The sequence below is a fragment of the Colletotrichum gloeosporioides genome (assembly GCF_011800055.1).
Source record: "Colletotrichum gloeosporioides strain Lc1 chromosome Unknown consensus_17, whole genome shotgun sequence".
Lineage (NCBI taxonomy): Eukaryota > Fungi > Ascomycota > Sordariomycetes > Glomerellales > Glomerellaceae > Colletotrichum > Colletotrichum gloeosporioides.
The window spans coordinates 2,373,302-2,393,000 of record NW_025544662.1 but is presented as its reverse complement, the minus strand read 5'-3'; the positions used below and the strand labels follow the sequence as shown (position 1 = coordinate 2,393,000).

The following is a 19,699-nucleotide window of genomic DNA, read 5'->3' as shown; positions in this document are numbered from 1 at the left end:
TGTCGTCATTTGCGTTGCGTCGTCTCGACGCTTAACCGCTTGTCGTCGTCGTCTTTCGGAGCGGAATCCTTGTTGGCGTCTCTCGCAGGTGTGTCGGCCGCCTTGCTCTACTTCCGCCAGCCGAGCTTCCTAAACAGACTGCCCTTGCGTCCTGTCTCCGACGTCACTGGTGACAGATCGCCACTGTGCGACAAGATGCTCTCGGCGCCGTCCTTGCTGATGCGGCCCGCGGGCAGGCTGGTCTGGCTGGTGTTGGAGTGAATGTCGTGCTCGAGGATGGCGGTCGAGTCGGCGTCGCTGCCCCCCATCTCGCGGTACATGGCGGCCATTTGCGGGGTGATAACGCCGTGGCTGATGGTTCGCTTGTGCTTCTGGAGGAATGAGCGGCGTGTCCTGGCCATCACTTTGCTGGAGTCGATATCATCCTGCGAAATCACAGCGTTTGGTGACAGGTTGGCGTCGGGGTGCGGTAGTGTGGTGTTGCGGTCTGGTTTGGTCAGCTTCAACAACTCCATTTTTTGTGTGTTAGTGAGTAACATACCTCCGTTGAAAGGCTCAGGAAAGCCAGTGTTACGAAGGCTGTTTTGGCTCTTCGTGCTCTTGGTTGACGGGCTTCGTGGTGTGGCGTTCATTTTGTGAGGCTCTGCGGTGATGCGATCTTAGTTTCTGTGGGGAGTCGATCGAAGATAAAATAGTGCGAGATAGTATGCGAGATGGAGACGGTCGCAGGAACGGTCTTGGTCTTGAGTGGCTGATATTCAATGGAATAGTAGCGTCGTGGGGAAACAGAAGAAGATAAAAAAGAGTTGGGCAATGAGATGAGTGAGAGACTGCTCTCTGTTCAGACTAGGCGGCAAAAAGGTGTTCAGGAAACGAAACTGGAATATCGGAAGAGACAAAGGCGGAAATAAAGACCAGACTGGACCGGGCTTCAGGGCGAGACGCCGACGGGATTCTTTCTCGTGGGTTTATGAGATGTTGCCGTTTGATCCTTTAGCGTCTTGGGCAATTACGAATCCCCTCCCGAAAAAGGCGAGACCAGTTAATGAGACCGGCAGGCCCAGGAACGAGACGAGAGCAGATGCAGCGGTTGGCAATTGGACAAGCGAGACGACTCGACTGCAGGCAGAAGTCGACTCCTCTTTTTTTTCGACGCCCCAAAACCCGCGGGAATGGGCGGGGGGAGGCAAGTATTTAGAGGGGTGCATCAGGTGCTGCACCAGCGCATCGAGGTGCGGGTGTGGCTACTGGCCTATGCTTCTCTCGCTATGGCTGCATCTAGCAACAAACACGTAACGTCCCGCCTCTTGGGCTGTGGAGGTGTGCTGCGTCTTGTTTCTCGTGTGTAAGGTATGGACGAACAGGTTGCCCGTCGCTCTCGCTCCATGACTGCTCCTCGCTCGGGCTCGGGCTTCCGCTTGCAAAGTCGAGTCGAGCGCAGCCATCATCGACGAATGACTGGCCGCAGCAGCTCCAAGCAGTGCAGCAATGCCAACGAGAGACTGGGGGTATGCAGGGGGAGGCGGGGGAACAGAGTGCCCGGGAGAGCTGCAAGAACGCATGCCGCTGCTGCTACCGCTCCGGCTTAGGTTTGCTCCCGCTGCACCTCAGAGGACAGACGAGCACTAAACTCGCTGAGCGGAAGAATGGACAGCCTGAGAGCCTGGGATGACCTGCATGAGGGACTCGGCCATGCAATGCACACACAGTTGGAGGTCATGGCCGGTTGTGTTTGGCTGTGTCATGTTCCTCGAACTCTGATCGTGGCGTCTTCATTGGATGGGGACGGAAGTGCTGTGCCCGTGGGAACTGTCCCAACCGCCCAACAAAAAAAAGGCAAAATACCACCGACGACAAGCACCAGGACGACGGGCACGACAGGGGATGGGTGGGAGCCTCTGCTTCTAGAAAGCACGGATGACCCGGCGGCGTGTCCGCAAGGCGTTTCCTCTCTTGCGGGCCGACGAATGACGAGTGGAGGATGCAAGGGTTCCGCTGGGAGGCGGATGATGCCAGATGGATCGGGATGAAATGAGTGACGGAGGATGGTCGGAGGATGGAGCTTGGTGGAAGAAAACAGGCAGGAAAAAAGAGACATGGCAAAAAGGCGAGTTGTGGAAAATGGCATGGCTTACCTGGAGAGGCCGAGGCGATTGGCGCGAAGCGGTGCCGGTATTCCGGGACTGGGCGTCAGAGGTGGAACGCGAGGACTTGGCCTTGGGGTCTTGGAAGGCGGTAAGACGGCGGAGAGTCTGGGCAGAAAGCGGCGGGACGGAAACACGCTGGCACGCTGGGTGTCGAGGGCGGGCGGGCGAGTGTGAGCGTCTATTACACCGAAAACGTATCCGCGTGACGGGCAGGTAATATCCAAGAGATGGGTCGAATTCGGTTCCTTCCTGACGAATGATAGAACCAAGATGACGAAAGGCTCGGTGAAAAGGGTCCTGCGTGTTCTCCACTGAACAAGCGCGCGGCAGGGAATGGGCTGTTTTGTTTTGTGGGCGAGCCGGCTTCTGAGCGGAAGAAGCAAAGAGTCAAGAAATGCTGCGACGTCGATGCTGAAACGGCTTTGCGGGGGTCGATGAGGCAATCGTGGAATGGGCGAGCCGTAAGCCGTGTGGGAAGGTTGAAGATATGGCAGGAGGAAGACGGAAAGGTTCGTGGCAGCAGGGGCAGTCGTGGTTATGAGTGAGCGTCGTTGGTCGTTATTATTGCTCGTCGATGATCGTGCTCATGGTGTGGCCTTTGGGCGTGGATGATGTGGGCTATGATAGTCGGTTGACGTTGCGTTGGTTATGCTGGAAGTGGAGGCGAGTGATGACATTCAGGTGGACAAGGCCACAAACACGGGGAGCGGCAACCCGGTTCGTTTATATCATGAGAGGGCACGACAGACGTCTGAAAGCGAGCGAGGGAGAGAATGCCGCGGCCAGCAGGATACGGACAGGATAGGATAGGATACCTGCGTTGATCACCGGGTAGCATCTGGCATCTCTGGGTCCGCAAGGTCAACCCGGCCGGTCGGTCATATCCGCAGATGGCTGGCAGGTACATGACCAAAGGGGGCAGAAAGGCGTGCCTGTGCGGTACCCTTCTTAGCCTCTGCGATAAAGGTACCCAACGTGCCTTCTAATTTATTTGGTTGTTTGCTCAACAACACCATCTTCATTACTAACCAACTAAGGTCCAAGTCTAAAGCAACAGATCGCAATATGGCAGGTGGCCGGCAATCGTCCGTGACAGTGCAGTCCCTGTTTGGCTTGGAGACCTCCCGTAGCAAGCCAAACCCATCTCTGACTGGCCCAGCGATGTGCTACTGCTGGCGTTAGGGAGTCACTACTCATGTCCCCCAGAAACCTGCCCAAAGAGAGTAACGATTCGCCCTCCTGCCCTTTGATGATTCGACCAAGTTCCAACAACCCCAGACCTCGTCAGGCACTGCAAGCGAAAACACCCGTCGTCCATCGTCACCTCGCTTTCTCTAGCGTTCCGATGATCCAACGGCAGCTGGCAGTGGCAGTCACCACTCACCACTCACGCACTGCAGCGCTGCAACACCACTGCTGGCAGTCTGTCAACCTGTCTCGCTTACTCTTCTCCTCACTGGCCCGGTGTGGCAACATGTGTCGCAGCAGACCTACCGGACCACGCTGACTGCAGGCAGGTTTTCTTACAAGTTTCCCATCGCTGCCAGCAACATCGGCATCCACGTTGACGGGCTGATTGGCTTCCGGGCGCCTAGCCCTATTCCCCAAACTGCCTGCAGTAGCACCTCCAGGGTAGCAGCAGCCACACGGGGTATCCGCGCTACCTAAGCTAAATCCAACTATGCTTCTTCTGTGCCCTTCTTTGCCGGCCGATACCGCCCCCGATCTCTGCGTCTTTTAATCTAATAAGGCTAAGGAGGGCTGTACACCGAGCCTATTGTGGTAAAACGAGCCGGTGAGCAATTTGAACAAAACTAAATGAAAATGCTTCACCAAAACACCTCAGGGACCCGCGTTCTCCAGCACTCATCCAGCGTCCTCGGGCCCCTAAAAGACCCACTATCCGTACTACGGGCCCTCTGCGCCTGCCTCTCCCAGCTGGACTCTGAGCCTCTCTGACCCCCCCTGTCCCCTGTCCCCTGCTCCTTACCTCATTCAGTAATCGACACCAGGGCAACCTCCAGTCCCGGATCAGGAAGCAGCGAGAACTGAGGGGCTCACCGCTGCCCGCAGGACCCTGACGACCTGACTGACCTCAGTGCCCTCTGATCCCCTCACCTGCCCTGACGACACCGAGCAGCTGCGCCTTGCCCCTGATTGGCTGCTAGTAGCCCCCGCCACACTTAAGCGGGTCCGCGAGAACCTCGACGATTGTCCCATTGGCCACCGCGATGAGCTAGGCCAAGACCAGCCACAACGCTCGCGTTACGCGGCCCCCGTGAATCTTTTCCATCATTCTTCTTTCGATAACCATGGACGCCGCCACTGTCACCATGTCGAATCTTGCCAGCACGAGCTGAAAAACCTGCTCCACAACCCCGTCGACGCGCCGAACGGCAGTACGGCAACCCCGACCCCCGGTCCCACTAAAGAACCTCCGTCTCGCATTCTAGTTGCTCCTCCGTCGGTACCTTGCTGCCGTGAAGCCTGTCCCTGGGAGCGGGGGAGAGAAAGGGACTGAAAAACAGGAAAACCTGCCACCCCAAGCGTGACAAGACGCTACTGATCCGAACTCCGACAGATGGAATGTTTCTGAAGAGTTCAGCATACCACGCTGAAGTCAGACGTGGATCACTCCTCTGGATTTGGGTCATCACTCACCAAATTGCTGGGTCTGGCAGGAACGCAATTCCGTTCCCAGCCTAGGGTTTTTGGCTTTTGGGTACAATGTTCTTGTCTGACCTCTGGCACGGGGAGCCACCATCGTCAACGATCGCATTCAAATTTGCGATATCAAATAAACCTCTGCGTACCTTAGTCTGTCATGGCTGGCTTGGTCTGGTCTGGACCGCTGCCCTCAGCGCTAATCCTCGGGAGAGGCACCTCTCCGGGTCGCGGCACATCGGCGCCATGGCCTCGAGCCTCCAACGTCTCTGCTACTGCGGCTGCTGCCTCGTGAAAGGGAAGACAGCAAGCTAAACAAACTCTCACCCGTTGGCTTAGCCTCACAGGTCTTGACACTGATGCAGCTTGGTTCGGGCTGATATTTGGAATGGACGAGCGCTCGTCTTGTCTGTCTGCCAATAGCTCTCTCGCTCGGATAGTTCACGTGCCGAAATGACAGACGGTTGAAAGAGTTTAAGCTGATGCCTAATGTTTGGCCAGTTCATTTGATTGCCCTGGCACCACGGCATCTTCCGGTAAGTAGGACCTCAACAATTACTAGACAAGTGCTTTGAGCAGCTATGAAGGACATTATCAAAAGTCATGCACCCAAATTCAAGAAAGTCTTATATCCTATCCAAATATTCCGTCTGAGCCGTTTTGCCGCACTTTCGTATCAGGCAAACATCATCGTTACACATTCGCAAGCAAATTTCATGGAAATTTCCTGGTTTCCTGGTTCTATCGGCTGTGCCAAAGTCCCTGTGACTCTTCTAATAAGAAGGTGTTTGTATTAGTTCCCTCAAATCGAGGTGTCTCCTCAAGATGAACATACTGTTCAATCAAAAATCGGGGATAGCTCCGCATTTGGCGTGCAAGTTTGGCTTCCGTCATGCCAGCGCTCGCCGCACCACACACAGATCCTCTGGTCGCAGCATTTGAAGCGTATCTTCTCTCTCGGCGGTGATGATCGAAGCCTATAGGTCCAAGATTCTGCTCCGCAACTTTCTCGAGGACATGGGAGAGTTATCCTGCCCCAGATCTGATTCACTTTGTCCTTGAGCTGGTCGTCGATAGGGAATCCGCTTCGCCACCACTCAATCGGATGGCGGCAGCATACAGGGGAGATATGAGGAGGCTGTATCCACGCTTCCATCTTTGATCGCAGACACTTGCTGCATAACCAGTGACCGCAGGATTTTGTCTTCAAAGCTTGCTCGTCAATGGGTGAGTGGCATTTGTTACACTTGCTCCCCAGCGATGAAGACTCGCGTGACGACTCCTTCTCTTCAAACCTGGCATCTTTCTTTTCGCGCGAGTTGCTTGTCTGTTCGGCGGCTGGGACATCGGTGACCACCTCGTTTCCTTTCCTTTCTTTGCCTCCCCTGCCCGGCTCTTGGACCTCATCTCCGCAAACGGACTCAGCATAGACTGTAAGCCCGTCAAGATAGTCTTCAAGGATCGTGTTTGTGCGCTTGACATCGCCGTCTTCTGGTTGACGTGAGGCCCGAAGCCATTGGATTTCTTCCAATATCTTCTCCGTGTCATCTTTGATCCCCGGTATGAACTGCGTATGGTTTCGAATGACTTTCGTGTCTGCTTTTATGCCTCTCGCAATCAACCTAGATAGAGCGTCTGTTAGCACGTGAATTGCAAGAACAATATTCGTGGCCTACACTTACAACGTGGTCGTCTCGACAGTTAAGCTTAGCGACTCACGGTACGTCGTCAACTCTCTCTCCAAAGCCTCGACCTCCTTCTTCTTTTTAGCAGCCCACACGATAGCTCCGGACGGCGCTTTACATCGTTTCAATACTTTTTTGATATTCTTGACGACACGATTACATCTCCTGACGATTCGGTCGATCTGCGCCTGTAAGGAACTTGGCAGCGCGTCGCCCTGCCCATCTTCTTTAAGAACCTCGAGAACGAGCTGCAGGTCGGCCAACTCGCGTGCAACACTCGTCAGATCGCCTCTCGCGGCTCGACAGTCGCGTATGAAGGATGTTATGGCCTTAGCTGTCGCTGCCGCTGCGGTGATGAGGCCTACGCAGCCTGTCACGATGGAAAATGGGTCCGCCATGACCGTGTTCAAGGGAAAACACCCTCGGGCTGATCAGGCTGTACATTTCACGGATGTCATGAATGACCATGTAGGGAGGGGCAACGCCGCGTGCCTTTGACGGCCCAATGAGAGGGATTCGGTTTTGTTACCCGGTTTTTCTGTTGTTCTAGAAAGAGAAAATTCTTACCAATAAGCTTTAAGGTGTCAGCAGATATGCTGCCTGCATTTTGCCTCATCTCTGAAGGTCACAGAGTACCTTGAGAGGTATGGCTGGGCCACAAATATGCATGCACTTTAGGCGTCCTGCGGCCTGCTGCTGACGGTTCGCCAATGCTGCTTGGCATAGTCTACCAAAGTCCACGACAACTCGCAGAAACATTGAAACTTCTGACAAACTGGTGGCACCAACGCCGTGAACCCTCATAAAAAGCAGTTTCACGTCCCTGGATCAATTCTCAAAAACAATGCCACCAGCAATAGTGGTCGAGGACTAAATCCCTGGAGTGGTTATCCTGACTTGCAGTCTGACAAGGGGTGACGAGCAATGCACGCATGCCTTACCCCCCAAACCGACCTAAGGAACATCCTACCTACTCTTTGCCGTCCGGACCTTTGGCGTATTTGCTCAACTTATTCATGATTATCTTAATGAAACCTATCACTTGAAACATGTAGCTGATGGGATTTTCAAGCTCGCTGGACTTAGGCGGCACAGGATAGATTCATTGTGGCTCCTTCGGATTGTCACAGAACGGTTCTGGGAGACAGCATGGTCGGTTTTCTTGACTGAACCATGTCGGTAATGGTACTATTTATGGACTGATACCCTTCCCTCGAACCATGAACGGTTTATCAGCGTTAAGGGTTGAGAACTTTTAACCACGTACCTGGATGGATGTCGCGCATGTATAAAAGCAGCGTTCATTTTTCACTTATCGAATTTCCAGGATGAGATACGTTTTCGCGAAAATTTCGGGACTTGGATTTCTTGTAATTATGATGAAAAATGCTTCTTGATGAAAACTTTGTATGAAACGGTCGTAAGGTGAGCTCCAGCCATTTGTAATGAACCAGCTTTTATTATTTCCGTCGATTGATACGTGGGTATTCGCTTGGTCGATGTTGATTGGAGTACTACAAAAGGAAGTTGGGAAAGGAAACAAGGCAATGTTATCCAGATACCTATCTTGGGCAACATGAAAATCGAGTTGTTGTAACTTTTCCTTGTCAGCCAAGTGTATGGGTTGTGGGAGGACATGGCATGTCTGCCGCAGATCAAAGCTATCAGAAGTGGCTAACAAGATTAAAATAATCCTCTGTGTTATTAACACTAGTACTCCTAGCGCGTAGACACAGTAACAAACCTCAAATAGAAATATCGAGGGAACCGTTCGTAGGACAATCCCTAATGTGTCTGGTAAATACGTCTCACAAGCTTCTTGGGCGCATTACGCTGAATATAAGACCTGTTCATCACTTTGAGACTGTCTCCATGTCTAAATCTCAAAGGTGAGGTAGCAGTTGCGCTGGTATTTCATGTTCTTGAGCTGTCCATCCGACAAAGGCCAACCGCGCAAATGGCATGTCGACATTGGTCATGTTTCGCATAGAGACAATCACATAGGGAACGGCTACTCAAAGAACGTGAATCATCTGATGATTTGAGACTGCTCACAGTGTCGTTCTGCATTCTATAGACCCTCTGTGGTCCTGCACCCTTGGCCTCCCGCGTGTGTTCGCCTCTTGTGATGTCCGATACGCCCAGATATTTTGAAGGTTATGCTGATAATGGGAACAAGTTCTACTAAGCCAACTTGTAGTTGGAGAATCAGTCATTTTCATAGTTCATGCAAAACCTGACCATCGATATATACACATCAAGTGCAAACCGACTTTCGCAACCGGAGGTTTTTGTGCCCATTAGAAGACGGACTTCCCCGAGAAGAAGTTCCAGACGGTCACAGCGAAATGTGACATGAACCGTTGCTCCGTCTACGCAGCGGACCTCGCGACACGTTGCCTCCTGTGCTGTGACTCAGAGCCGTTCATAGGTGAAGCACTTAGGGATGCTGCTTCTCAGGTGCCCCTCGAGCAAATCTTAGGAAACCGAGTCATGGATTGCCCATAAGAAACTAAGACAATGCACAGAATCTTGTTGCGGTCATACCTCCGGACAGAGAACAACTGCAGCAAGTAAACGGCAACCACTGGTCTGCCTTGCTTCTCAGTGGCCTCAAGCTATAAACTCACCAGGACTGCCGCGGCTCAATTGCTTCAAGACAATAATGAACTTTTATTCGGTCGTTAAGCTGAAACTGCTCGGAACTAGAACGGTGAGAAGTAACTGACTCATTCCGGTCAGCTTGTGGTTCCTGGATCCTTCCACCACAATCTATTTTGAGCAATTTCATTCACACTTTATTAGCAGATGAAGACGTTAAATACACGGAGGACAACAAGGATACTCAGAACCAACTGCATCATAGATCAGCATAAGTTCTGAAAATTTTAAGCACCTGAATATCTAGAGACTGGGCGTATGGTGCATCCTGCAGAGATCCAAAGATGTTCATACGATGTCGATAGAACACCGCATTGTGGTTTGTATCCTTCAACATCTGGATTCGGAGACCTTTAAATACTGAGATAACGAAGCCGGAAAAACTACAACAATCACTCGACCTTTCAGTGTGTTCTCTCAGGCAGTAGTAGAAACTCTTCGCCGCCGCAATCGGTCCGGACCCTTTTACGTTCTATCTGTAAAGGCACCCACGTTGAGCTCATCTAAGCCAGCCAAACCAGTACTATCAGCCAACAAGTCCGTTTGTTGAGAGGCCATTTGATATTGAGAGTTAATGTGTTTTGAGGCGACACCACAAATAGGCACGGGCTTTTGGTAGCCTTTTGACTCGTGGCTGTACAGATGGTTCGCTTCCATTTGGGGTTGCGTGTATATGTGTTCGAAGTTCCCAAGGAGAGGGTCAGATCTGTAGAATGGATTCCCGTCTTGGGTATTGAATCCCGAGGTCGGCTGCGTGTCCGTGATAGAGCCCATCCGGGCACTGCAGTTTGATGTAAGTCATTTGAAGCATGCTTTCACAGTCGCTGAACGGGGTTTCTGTCGTCATCGAGCTGTTCAGAGAGGAATACATCAAAACAGCCGCGACCGGAAAGAATTTTGCTAATAACGCCGAGCCATGTGGCTCGATGGACATCAAGCCTCGCTGAACGATGAAAACATGAGATACTCCCAATCGTCGTTGCCGTTTTCTTCATTGTTTTAAAGGGATGTCATTCTATCTGAATAGACCTGCTTTTAAAAGACTCTCGGTTATCCTGACTAGCTGCATTCCGAGGCTTCTAGACCAACACCATAACTAGCATCTTGAACCTAGGCTGGGTTGATGACTACATGCTTCTGAGTCATGGAAACTGCTTGGTCAAGGCAAAATGGCGTAGCTTCACATACCTTGGTTCGCCGTTCAACCAAAACAGATGAGAACCGTCTCAATCAAGTCGCATGGAATATCGGGGTCGGAGCTCATAGTGATAGGCTGCTGTTGCTGAATACCGTGGCCAAATCGTCCTGAAGCCACAGAAGGCCAGGTTGGACGACGAAGCTGGTCATAAAGCAAAGGCTGTGAAGGGAAAAAGTGAAACGTATGAAGCAGATAACAATTACCAGCATACTGAAAAGATTCTCCATTTCCTCACGTGGCTATGAGGGATCATTGCCTGCACCGACTCGTTACTGAGTGAAGCAGCCTTTTATAAACCAGCGAACTGTTGTTTTGTGTCCAATTATGTGCCTTTAACTGTACTGAAGTTCTATATATTATTCAAAAGCATCCGGGTAGAACCGCAAACCACACAGCAATGAAAGTTGTAACAGTTCTTGTAGCTAGTTCACTGATGTTCGTTGGCCCTACCTTATGATATTTCACATCTCCAGAAAGACCTCATAAGTAAGGTCGGCAAGGACATGGTTGATTATTGTATATTACGAAAGAATAAGTCAACAGCAGAAGCGAAAATGGACCATGGGACACATGGTACGTGAAACTAAATACATGTACGGCACTCTAGATCCCATCATCGGCCTGTACTGGGACCAAACAGATTCCACGACAACATCGAACCACCTGCATTTCCTGTTGGCCATCTGGAAGGACCTCGCAGGCAAGCATACTTATAACAAGACACGCCGCAAGCACGAGACCTCTCAGCCCGCAGGCTGCTTGTGCTGAGAAACTGCCCACACGATCGCCGACGATGGTTTTAAAAGCAAGTTTGCAACGTTCTAGAGAGCTTCTGACAAGAAAATGCCATTCTCGGTCATTTCCATCGACTTTATTGGTCATGAGAGATGTGATGGTCATGTGTCTCATCTTCTGCCTTCACTCATCTTCTCACCTCGCGAAACCACTTGCCATCAGGGAATATTTGTCAAGAGCAATAAGAAGAGAGAATACAAGAGAATAACCGAAGAATACCAAGCGTGCTGAGCCACAGAGTAAGTCTGAACCTCTTGTGATGGCGAGCGCCCAGCAGTCCTTTCCCGTATTTCCCTACAGATGTATGGTTTCATACCACCTTGTACTTTTTGCGACAAGGAAAGCATATTGTCATTGTTGTCTGATCAAAATACATGCCACTGTTGCCTGCTCGCTTTTATACTGCATCGTACCCCATGGCTCACTGACCTAGACACCACACGCGCAATGGATACAGAGTAGTTTGAGTATATCTTCATTAAGTTTAATCTGAGTATACAAGAAAAAGGTTTCATGCCCTGCCGATGCAGGCGTGGTATCATATTCGCAGCACAATTTCATCCATCCCTTCATCAGAAACACCTTCCCGGTACGCCAGCGCCATATCAAAGTGCGCCAAACTCATGTACACGTGCAACGTTTTACTAGCATCGCAGCTGGTCTGAAAGAGACCCATCAATCCCTACTAAAATCCGGAGCGGGCCCCGAATTTAGTAGCGGTTGCGCTGCCACCAGCGGCGACGGCGGTAGGGGGTGTGCGTGGCGGGAGGAGAGTAGTGGTCGACCTTGGACCTCTGCTGGCGGCGCTTGTGCAGACGACCGCTACAGCAGGTGAAGAAGACGACGATGGTGCCGAGGAGCAGGCAAATGGCGGCAGCGAGCAGGGTCCAGAGAGCGACGTCGAAGTGGGCGTAGCTGTCGCTGTCGCCGCCGTCGGAGTCGTCGTTGACGTTCTTCTTGATGAGAGCAAAGCCGACCCAGTCGCAGATGAGGGCGACGAGGGTGATGATGAAAGAGGTGCCGGCGACGAGGGCGGCGAAGAGGGAGCCGAACATGCCGGCGCCGACGGAGAGGACGAAGGCGATGAAGGACACGGCGGCGGCGATGGGGTGAAGGATCATGACGCGAGTCAAGGCCTCGGAGGTGTTGGAGGAGTAGGTGGAGTAGTTGGTGCCGTCGGACTCGGAGACGATCTGGGCCGGGTCGTAGCCGATGCGGGCGGAGGGGCAGCGGTCGGAGCCACTTGGACGTGTTAGTGGTAGGTTCGTCATCTTGGAGATGAGGTCGACTTACTCTGCGTTGGCGCCGCGGATGCAGTATCCGAACGTGCCAAACGTGATTTCGTTGCCGGCGGAAGCACCACCGAGCTTCACGGTCAAGATGGAGATGTTGTTCACCACCGGCGAGGAAATACTGGTGATGACCAGGAGGACCGTTGCTACGAGGAGCAAGAAGGTACCAAAGTGGTGGATAAAGCCTGTGACAGCCATGGTGATGGAGTTTTACTGCCGGCTGGCTAGTGTTGAAGGGTGTGAGAGTTGTTGATTGGCGTTAAGCTATATTGAACGAGACAAGTGGCGATAGAATACAGAGCAGATGAACATGTTCGTGAAAGGGAGGGCGAGGCCGTCCGCATATAAGCACCACCGTCTCAGGACCCCCCTGAGTTGAGCCACGAAGCAGGAATCTGCATGATGTGCGATGATCTGTGACTGCGACCACGCTGGGCATACGCTTCGGGGCCAAGAATGCTGTGTAAGTCAGGGTCTCGACGCAGCCCAACGGATGCGACGTCATCATGGTGGCCGTGGCCGAGCCTGGCCCTCCATTCTGGTGGCTTGACAAAATAGAATGGACCCTTGCTTGCGCAAACAGACCCTCCCGCGCCACGGTTGGTCGGCTCGACTAGTTGCTAGGCTCCTCCGTGAGTGTTCTTTTCGGTTCGAGCCAAAAAAGCTGGTGATGGTGGCTTCTCTCAGCGGGTGAACGTGGCACTGGGGTGACGTACTAGCAACTTCGCGAATCTGATTGGTCGGTCGCGGCGTCGCTTGCCGATCTAGGGTATTGCAGGTTGCAGGTGTTCCTTGTTTTGTGGCCCTGGAATGACGCCACGCCCTGAATGAACCCCGGCACTGGTAATCCAACTTCAACGTCAGAGACGTTGGGCCAGCTGACTGCCGTTAATTGCCAATTCAAGACTTTTTCTCGGGGGTGCTACATGCAAGCCGTCGTCAGTCGGGAACACGACGTTGTAGCGCTAGCAAAGGCCCTGAGAGACATCTTCGTCATCGTCGACTGTATTTTCCTAGGTTTGGCAATCTGATGTCGAGATGTCAAATGTCGTTCCTGTTCTTGGTGTGGCTCGTCCTGAACATCTCAAGGACCGACAGGTCAATGCATCGCCCACGCTCGCATAATTTAGGTTATGCAGCCGAAACATTATCAGTTCCGTCCGATGATCTGAGCCAATCCAAAGCCTCCTTGGAGATTTTCTGCCATCCCATCTCCTTAATGAGCCTCCTGCCAATTGCCAGTTTAATCGGGAAATATTGTTCCCGTAATTCGATACGTCTTGGCGACAGCACCAAACTCCGATCAGGCTGAAGGGTCGTCGCGATTCCTCAGCCTAGTTTCCGGGAGCGGCGATGCTTGCTGTCGAGGACGCGCAATCGGCATGATGGTACGATGGAGCTGAGGCAGTAGCAGGTGCCGTTGTCGGCCGTAGTTGGGCTATGCAAGTCCCACACGGAGCAAAAGAAAAGTCTTTCGGCCGCGTGTGCGTGGTCGGCACCTTGTTCATCCATCCCGTAACTTCTCTCGCAGCTGTAAAAGACCGTTGATGATAGGCGGCGTAGTATTACGTCTCTCGCGGCGTTGGATGCGATCGACAATGGCGCGCGTGCTCACATCCATCGATTTGCTTCCGAGAAGAATGTCCTCCCACAGCTGGCTTTTCTCAGATGCCGGAATCTGGCCGCCAGTCTCCCAGTCTGCCAGGCCCTCGGTCATGATGTTTTTCGGCAGGTTTTCCTTCAAGGTAGACACCATTGTGGTCTCTCGACGAGACTCAGGCCAAGGCCCGTGAAGAGGCGAAGACCTAATGGCAGCCGCGTGGATATACGACTCGGCCGGGAAGATGTGCACCGTAAACTCCTTGTGATCCTCCTCAGCTGCGGGGCGTGTAGTTTCGGTCTCGGGTGCGTTCTCGGAGACTTTCGATTTAATTATCGGTTCGGGCGAGTTCGCGTTCGTGAGGAACAATTGGACGGAGCCGTGCAGTCGTGGTATCGCGATTTGGTATTGCAGCGGGCTCATGTTGACAAGCGATTTGGCCTGCGCCTTGTCGGCGAGCACTGAAATGAAGGAAGAGTTGTCCTACAGGATGCATCCATATTAGGAACATTGTCGCAAGCATATCGAGATGCTGGAATTCTTACATTGAGCTTCTTGAACACCTCAACACGGGCGAACTTTTGCAGCGAGTGCAATACGGCGCGCCGCTCGGCAAACTTAGCGGGGCGCGGGGAGACAGTGACCTGGACGGTTCGAGAGCCGAGCTTGTAGGAGAGATCCTGGAGGACGGCGTGTCCTTTGGTCGACATCTTGCGAACTTTGCGGTCGAATGTCACATGCCTCTTGCAATCGCATGCTGAAGTTGAAGCTCCGCTCAAAGAGGTTGTCCAGCTACTGTGGAGTCCGCCACCGTGCGGACACACAGGATTCCCATCGGTCGCACAGTTTTCAGGCTGGGGTGCCCCGCCATGGCGGGGAGGGTTCGCTCTGCGACTGGTATCCTTCTAGAACAGCTTGGAACGCGCCTACGACATCAACTTGGGCAGCCTGCTTCGTGTTCAGATACATCTTCGGGACCTGGACGTTTTGAATATTTCGCCCACATTTCTCTGTATAGCTAGACAGCATTCATACAGTCGCATCAAAGCTATCCCCGCACGAATCATTCCACCAGACAGACAGACCGACTTGCAACCATGGCCGCCATCATCGACGCCGATGACATGATGGAGCCCACGCTCCAGTCTCTCCTTGACCAGCGCTCTCTGCGCTGGATCTTTGTTGGTGGCAAGGGTGGTGTCGGAAAGACCACCACCTCGTGCTCTCTCGCCATCCAGCTCGCCAAGCACCGCCGCTCCGTCCTCCTCATCTCCACCGACCCGGCGCACAACCTGTCCGATGCCTTCAACCAGAAGTTCGGCAAGGAGGCCCGTCTCATTGACGGCTTCACCAACCTGAGCGCCATGGAGATCGACCCCAACGGCAGCATGCAGGACCTCCTGGCCGGACAGGGCGAGGATGTGGACGCCATGTCAGGCGGTCTGGGCGGCATGATGCAGGATCTCGCCTTTGCCGTATGTCTTTCCTCCGTCCTCCTCCCTTGTAGTTAAAACCAGCTGACAAAATGTCCCACGATAGATCCCGGGTATCGACGAAGCCATGTCCTTCGCCGAAGTCCTCAAGCAAGTAAAGTCCATGTCCTACGAAACGATCATCTTCGACACCGCCCCGACGGGCCACACCCTGCGCTTCCTCTCCTTCCCCTCCGTCCTCGAAAAGGCCCTCGCCAAGGTCTCCCAGCTCTCCTCCCAGTACGGGCCGCTCCTCAACGGCTTCCTCGGCCAGGGCGGCCAGCTGCCCAACGGCCAGAACCTCAACGAGATGATGGAGAAGCTCGAGACGCTGCGCGAGACCATCTCCGAGGTCAACACCCAGTTCAAGGACGAGGCCCTCACCACCTTCGTCTGCGTCTGCATCCCCGAGTTTCTCTCCCTGTACGAGACGGAGCGCATGATCCAGGAGCTTGCCAACTACGGCATCGACACCCACAGCATCGTCGTCAACCAGCTGCTCTTCCCCAAGAAGGGCAGCAACTGCGACCAGTGCAACGCCCGCCGCAAGATGCAGAAGAAGTACCTCGAGCAGATCGAGGAGCTGTACGACGAGTTCAACGTCGTCAAGATGCCGCTGCTCGTCGAAGAGGTCCGCGGAAAGGAAAAGCTGGAGAAGTTCAGCGAGATGCTGACGACGCCGTATGTGCCCCCTGAGATGGACTAAGCAAGCGTGCGCGGGAGGTTTCGTTTGAAGGGGAGAGGGTTGTTGGTGTATAGTGGTTCAAAATATGATTACGGAAAAGGCTTTCACGAAAGGATGGTAGCATGAGGCGTCAAGAGTCACGAGTGGAGATATAGAATACATTCACAAAACGATTTGATACCCGGTGATTCATGTGCAGGAGACTTTATCGATCATCTTGAGTGCGTGTTGTTAGATACAGAAAGAGCTCCACGCTGAGCACACTGTTTTGAGAGGATACGATGTCCTCATTATCCCTAGGTGTCGATGCTCTCCCGCATAGCGATCACATACTTTGTTTCCTCCAAGGCCAGCCTACGACCCCTTCCAGGCAGAAAAAAAGAAACCTCCCTCCCAATCAATCCCTTGTGAACGCCGAAGACTTAAGTCTTGTCCAACTTCCTCTTGGCAAGTGAGGACATGAGTTGTGCCGTATTTGTTTTTTTCCAGAATGATAAAGCCGTGATGCGATGCGTGTCGTCTAAGTAGTATTACAGTTGAAGAGGTCGTGACGAGTGTTGTTATGGACGTGCAGAAGTCGCTCAGAGCTCGCGATAGTCACTAGGCCTTACGCGACGTTGGCGATTCTGGTGGCGGTGGGGGTTGACTGGTCTCCTGAAGTAGGCGTCATCCTCGTTGTTTGGCTGGGTGAAGTTGTGGCGTTGCTGGTTGAAGCCGCCGGCCATGGCCCCGTTCATCCCACCATTCATACCACCGCCGTTCATATTACCGCCGTTCATTCCACCGTTCATTCCGCCGTTCATACCATTCATGCCGTTCATGTTTCCGCCAAAGTTACCGCCGTTCCAGTTGTTGTTGCCCATGTCGAAGCCGCCTCCGTTCATCGGGTTGAAGCCAGGCATACCCATCATCGGGTTCATCATGCCCATCATTGGCATACCCATGTTCATGTTGCCCATGTTGGGCATATTGGGCATATTGGGCATGTTAGGCATACCCATGAAGCCGTTCATCATGTTCATATTGCCGAAGCCCATCATAGGGTTCATTGGCATGTTACCCATGCCATTCATGCCGTTCATCATGGCTTGTTGTTCTTGCTGCTTCTGCATTGCCTTGGGGGCTTTGGGAATCTTTGGGTTCTCCATCAACTCATCGGCAGGCCGTTTCTTGGAGTTGGTGGATTCTTCGGAACCAGCACGATCGACAGGTTTCGCCGACGCAGTTGCGGGTGTGGCTGATGTTGACTTGGGTGTGCCGTCGGCTACAGGGGCCGCTGTGGTGGCCGGAGCGGTTGAAGGCGACTTCTGAGGTGTGGGTGATTTCGCAGTTCCGTTGGCAGTCTCCGTCTTCGCCTCCTCCGTGTTCTCTCTCGGCGAAGCGGCTTGAGCGGGGGATGCGGCCGTTGCCGTCGGGCTCTTGGCTTCGGTCTTCTCGTTCAGATACTCCTTGGTCTTGTCGGCAGCCTCCTCATCAGGTTTCAGGTCGTCGATCAAAACGCCCTCGTTAGAACAGTTGGGGCAGATGAAGTCCGATTCGATGAGAGCATTTGTGATGCAATCATTGCAATACGTCTTCTGGCAGCACGGGGTCTTCATTGGGTCTATGAACATCTTCTTGTCGATGGGGCATTCCAATCCTCTCTCCTGCAACTCCTTGTCTCCCATAGCAATCGCCTTGGCAGCGGAGGCTGAAGACTTGGCCTTGGCTTGGAACTGTTCCCACGATGCCTTGTCAGGCTCAGCGATAACGAATTCTCCCTCAGCGTTGACCATGATACCAGAAGGTCTCTTTGTCTCGTCGTCGCCGCTCTGTGCGAGGGCAATTGACTTGTCAACGGTGCGCAGGAATGAGCGGGGGATACCCGTAGTACGCTTCACGCGAGGACGGTTGTCAAACTCAGGGTCATCATTCGTCGGGCAAAGTTGGATCCAGTGTCCCTTCTCTCCACAGCGATAGCAAATGTATCCATTAGGAGGATCATGATCAGGCACATTGGCAGGCTTCTTGGATCCAGGCTTGAAAACGGGTGTTTGACTGAGGTGATGTTAGCAACTGAAGTATGCGCTGGGTGTCGGGGTAACCTACTGTGACATCTCCTCCTGTTGGGCAGACCAAGACTCGGTCTGGGCCTGGAACATGGCCGCCATCTTCTCTTCTTCCGTCATGGCATTGTTCATCTGGCTGATGGCGTTCGATGCCGCCTTGGCTGTTGCAGACTTGGTCGTTTGCTCCTTTCGAGAGGAGTTCTTCGCGGCGACGGGCATCTTGCCGGAGACATATCTAGCGCCGCGGCCAGCACCGGGTTTCGCGGCGGGTAGTCGGCGAGCGACTACAGTCGTGGATCGAGGAATGATTGTCGTGTCATCGTCGTATTCTGCCCATGGTTAGAAGGGAGTCATCACAGCAGTCGGAAAATGGGCTTACCTTCACTTCCATCCTCAGAGTAAATGGCCAGGTCGAAGTCAGTTCCGTCGCCAAGACCACTCTTCAGGATGATGTCGCGCTTCAGCTCGAACACAGAAATGCCGGTGCCATCAAACTCGACTCGCGTCGGCTCTTTTTGCGACTTGAACTTGAAAAAGACGGAGGAAGCCATCGTGTCTCGCGTTGCGTAGTCTGTTTACGACAGTTGATCGAAGCAGCAGACGCCGACAGCAGTAATGGCCAAGATCAAGATTTGATTGAATGCGGCGATGGTGAACCTGAAGGGCGACCACGAAGACGCGAAGCTAGGTGAGTAGAGAGTGATTTGATGCTAGTATTTTTTTCTTGTTGGTTTTTGAGTGATCTCTCTTGCGTTCTGCACCTCTCAAGAGTAATGGAAATCAATTCTGATTTACTTGGAAGAACAAGGAAATAAGGGTTCGTGGGATGTAGAGAAAGAGTACAATGCCAAAGAGGCCGACAACCAACTGGACGATAGGCAGCCCTTTGTGTGAATTCCTCCTCACAGCCAAATCACCTCGACACCGTGCGCACCATCAGTCGAGAAGCCTCAATAAGCCAAGTATATTTTCTCCTGGTCAGTATGTGTGTATATCGAAGCGAGAGCTGGTGTAATGCTCTGCTTGCCAGTAGGGGAGATAATGGTCGGGGGTGGTGAGAGGTTCGCGTCCAGCGGGCACTTGCGTCGCTTGTCGCCGAGATTTCGGAAAGTGTTTGGTCGAAGGCTGAGCGGCAGGTAAAATGTCGCACAGTCGTACGAGAGCGGATCCCTGAGCAGGGAAAAGCGTAGCGATCGAAATGACGGGACAACGGGCGACGTGGTGATGTTCGTGGCAGGAAAAAGAGGAGTAAAGCAAAGGGGGAGGAGAAGAGATATAGCCGGGCTTGGGTTGCAGGCAGATATGACTGGGAGAGGAAGAAAGGGTGCTCTGGAACCCACTTGGTCCGCTGCCACCTGATTCTGTAGCACTCTCTCTCGGGGCAGGTGGCAGGTCGCAGCTGGCTGGGCTGGCTGGATGGCACGTGAGCTGTCGGAGTGCAATTTCTAAGCT

General features: G+C 52.9%; 6 protein-coding genes across 6 annotated transcripts; 1 reads left to right on the top strand and 5 right to left on the bottom strand.

The window, feature by feature from the left end:
• Positions 1 to 107: 107 nt before the first annotated feature.
• On the bottom strand, positions 108 to 632 carry GCG54_00011552 (uncharacterized protein; the record flags this gene model as incomplete). The annotated part of the gene is made up of 2 exons (XM_045411454.1): positions 108 to 487; positions 542 to 632. 2 exons carry the CDS (start codon positions 630 to 632, stop codon positions 108 to 110), a joined length of 471 nt encoding a protein of 156 aa, XP_045268512.1.
• A 5,156-nt stretch (positions 633 to 5,788) lies between these two features.
• On the bottom strand, positions 5,789 to 6,894 carry GCG54_00011551 (uncharacterized protein; the record flags this gene model as incomplete). Its single annotated transcript, XM_045411453.1, has 3 exons — positions 5,789 to 5,842; positions 5,863 to 6,433; positions 6,494 to 6,894. 3 exons carry the CDS (start codon positions 6,892 to 6,894, stop codon positions 5,789 to 5,791), a joined length of 1,026 nt encoding a protein of 341 aa, XP_045268511.1.
• A 4,966-nt stretch (positions 6,895 to 11,860) lies between these two features.
• On the bottom strand, positions 11,861 to 12,640 carry GCG54_00011550 (uncharacterized protein; the record flags this gene model as incomplete). Its single annotated transcript, XM_045411452.1, has 2 exons — positions 11,861 to 12,392; positions 12,444 to 12,640. The coding sequence occupies 2 exons, from the start codon at positions 12,638 to 12,640 to the stop codon at positions 11,861 to 11,863; spliced, it is 729 nt and encodes a 242-aa protein (XP_045268510.1).
• Positions 12,641 to 13,946: 1,306 nt separating this feature from the next.
• GCG54_00011549 (uncharacterized protein) lies at positions 13,947 to 14,752 on the bottom strand (the record flags this gene model as incomplete). The annotated part of the gene is made up of 2 exons (XM_045411451.1): positions 13,947 to 14,525; positions 14,588 to 14,752. 2 exons carry the CDS (start codon positions 14,750 to 14,752, stop codon positions 13,947 to 13,949), a joined length of 744 nt encoding a protein of 247 aa, XP_045268509.1.
• Positions 14,753 to 15,139: 387 nt separating this feature from the next.
• Positions 15,140 to 16,220, top strand: GCG54_00011548 (ATPase get3; the record flags this gene model as incomplete). The annotated part of the gene is made up of 2 exons (XM_045411450.1): positions 15,140 to 15,517; positions 15,582 to 16,220. 2 exons carry the CDS (start codon positions 15,140 to 15,142, stop codon positions 16,218 to 16,220), a joined length of 1,017 nt encoding a protein of 338 aa, XP_045268508.1.
• Positions 16,221 to 16,780: 560 nt separating this feature from the next.
• Positions 16,781 to 18,798, bottom strand: GCG54_00011547 (putative RING finger protein P8B7.15c; the record flags this gene model as incomplete). Its single annotated transcript, XM_045411449.1, has 3 exons — positions 16,781 to 18,236; positions 18,288 to 18,576; positions 18,627 to 18,798. The coding sequence occupies 3 exons, from the start codon at positions 18,796 to 18,798 to the stop codon at positions 16,781 to 16,783; spliced, it is 1,917 nt and encodes a 638-aa protein (XP_045268507.1).
• Positions 18,799 to 19,699: the final 901 nt, after the last annotated feature.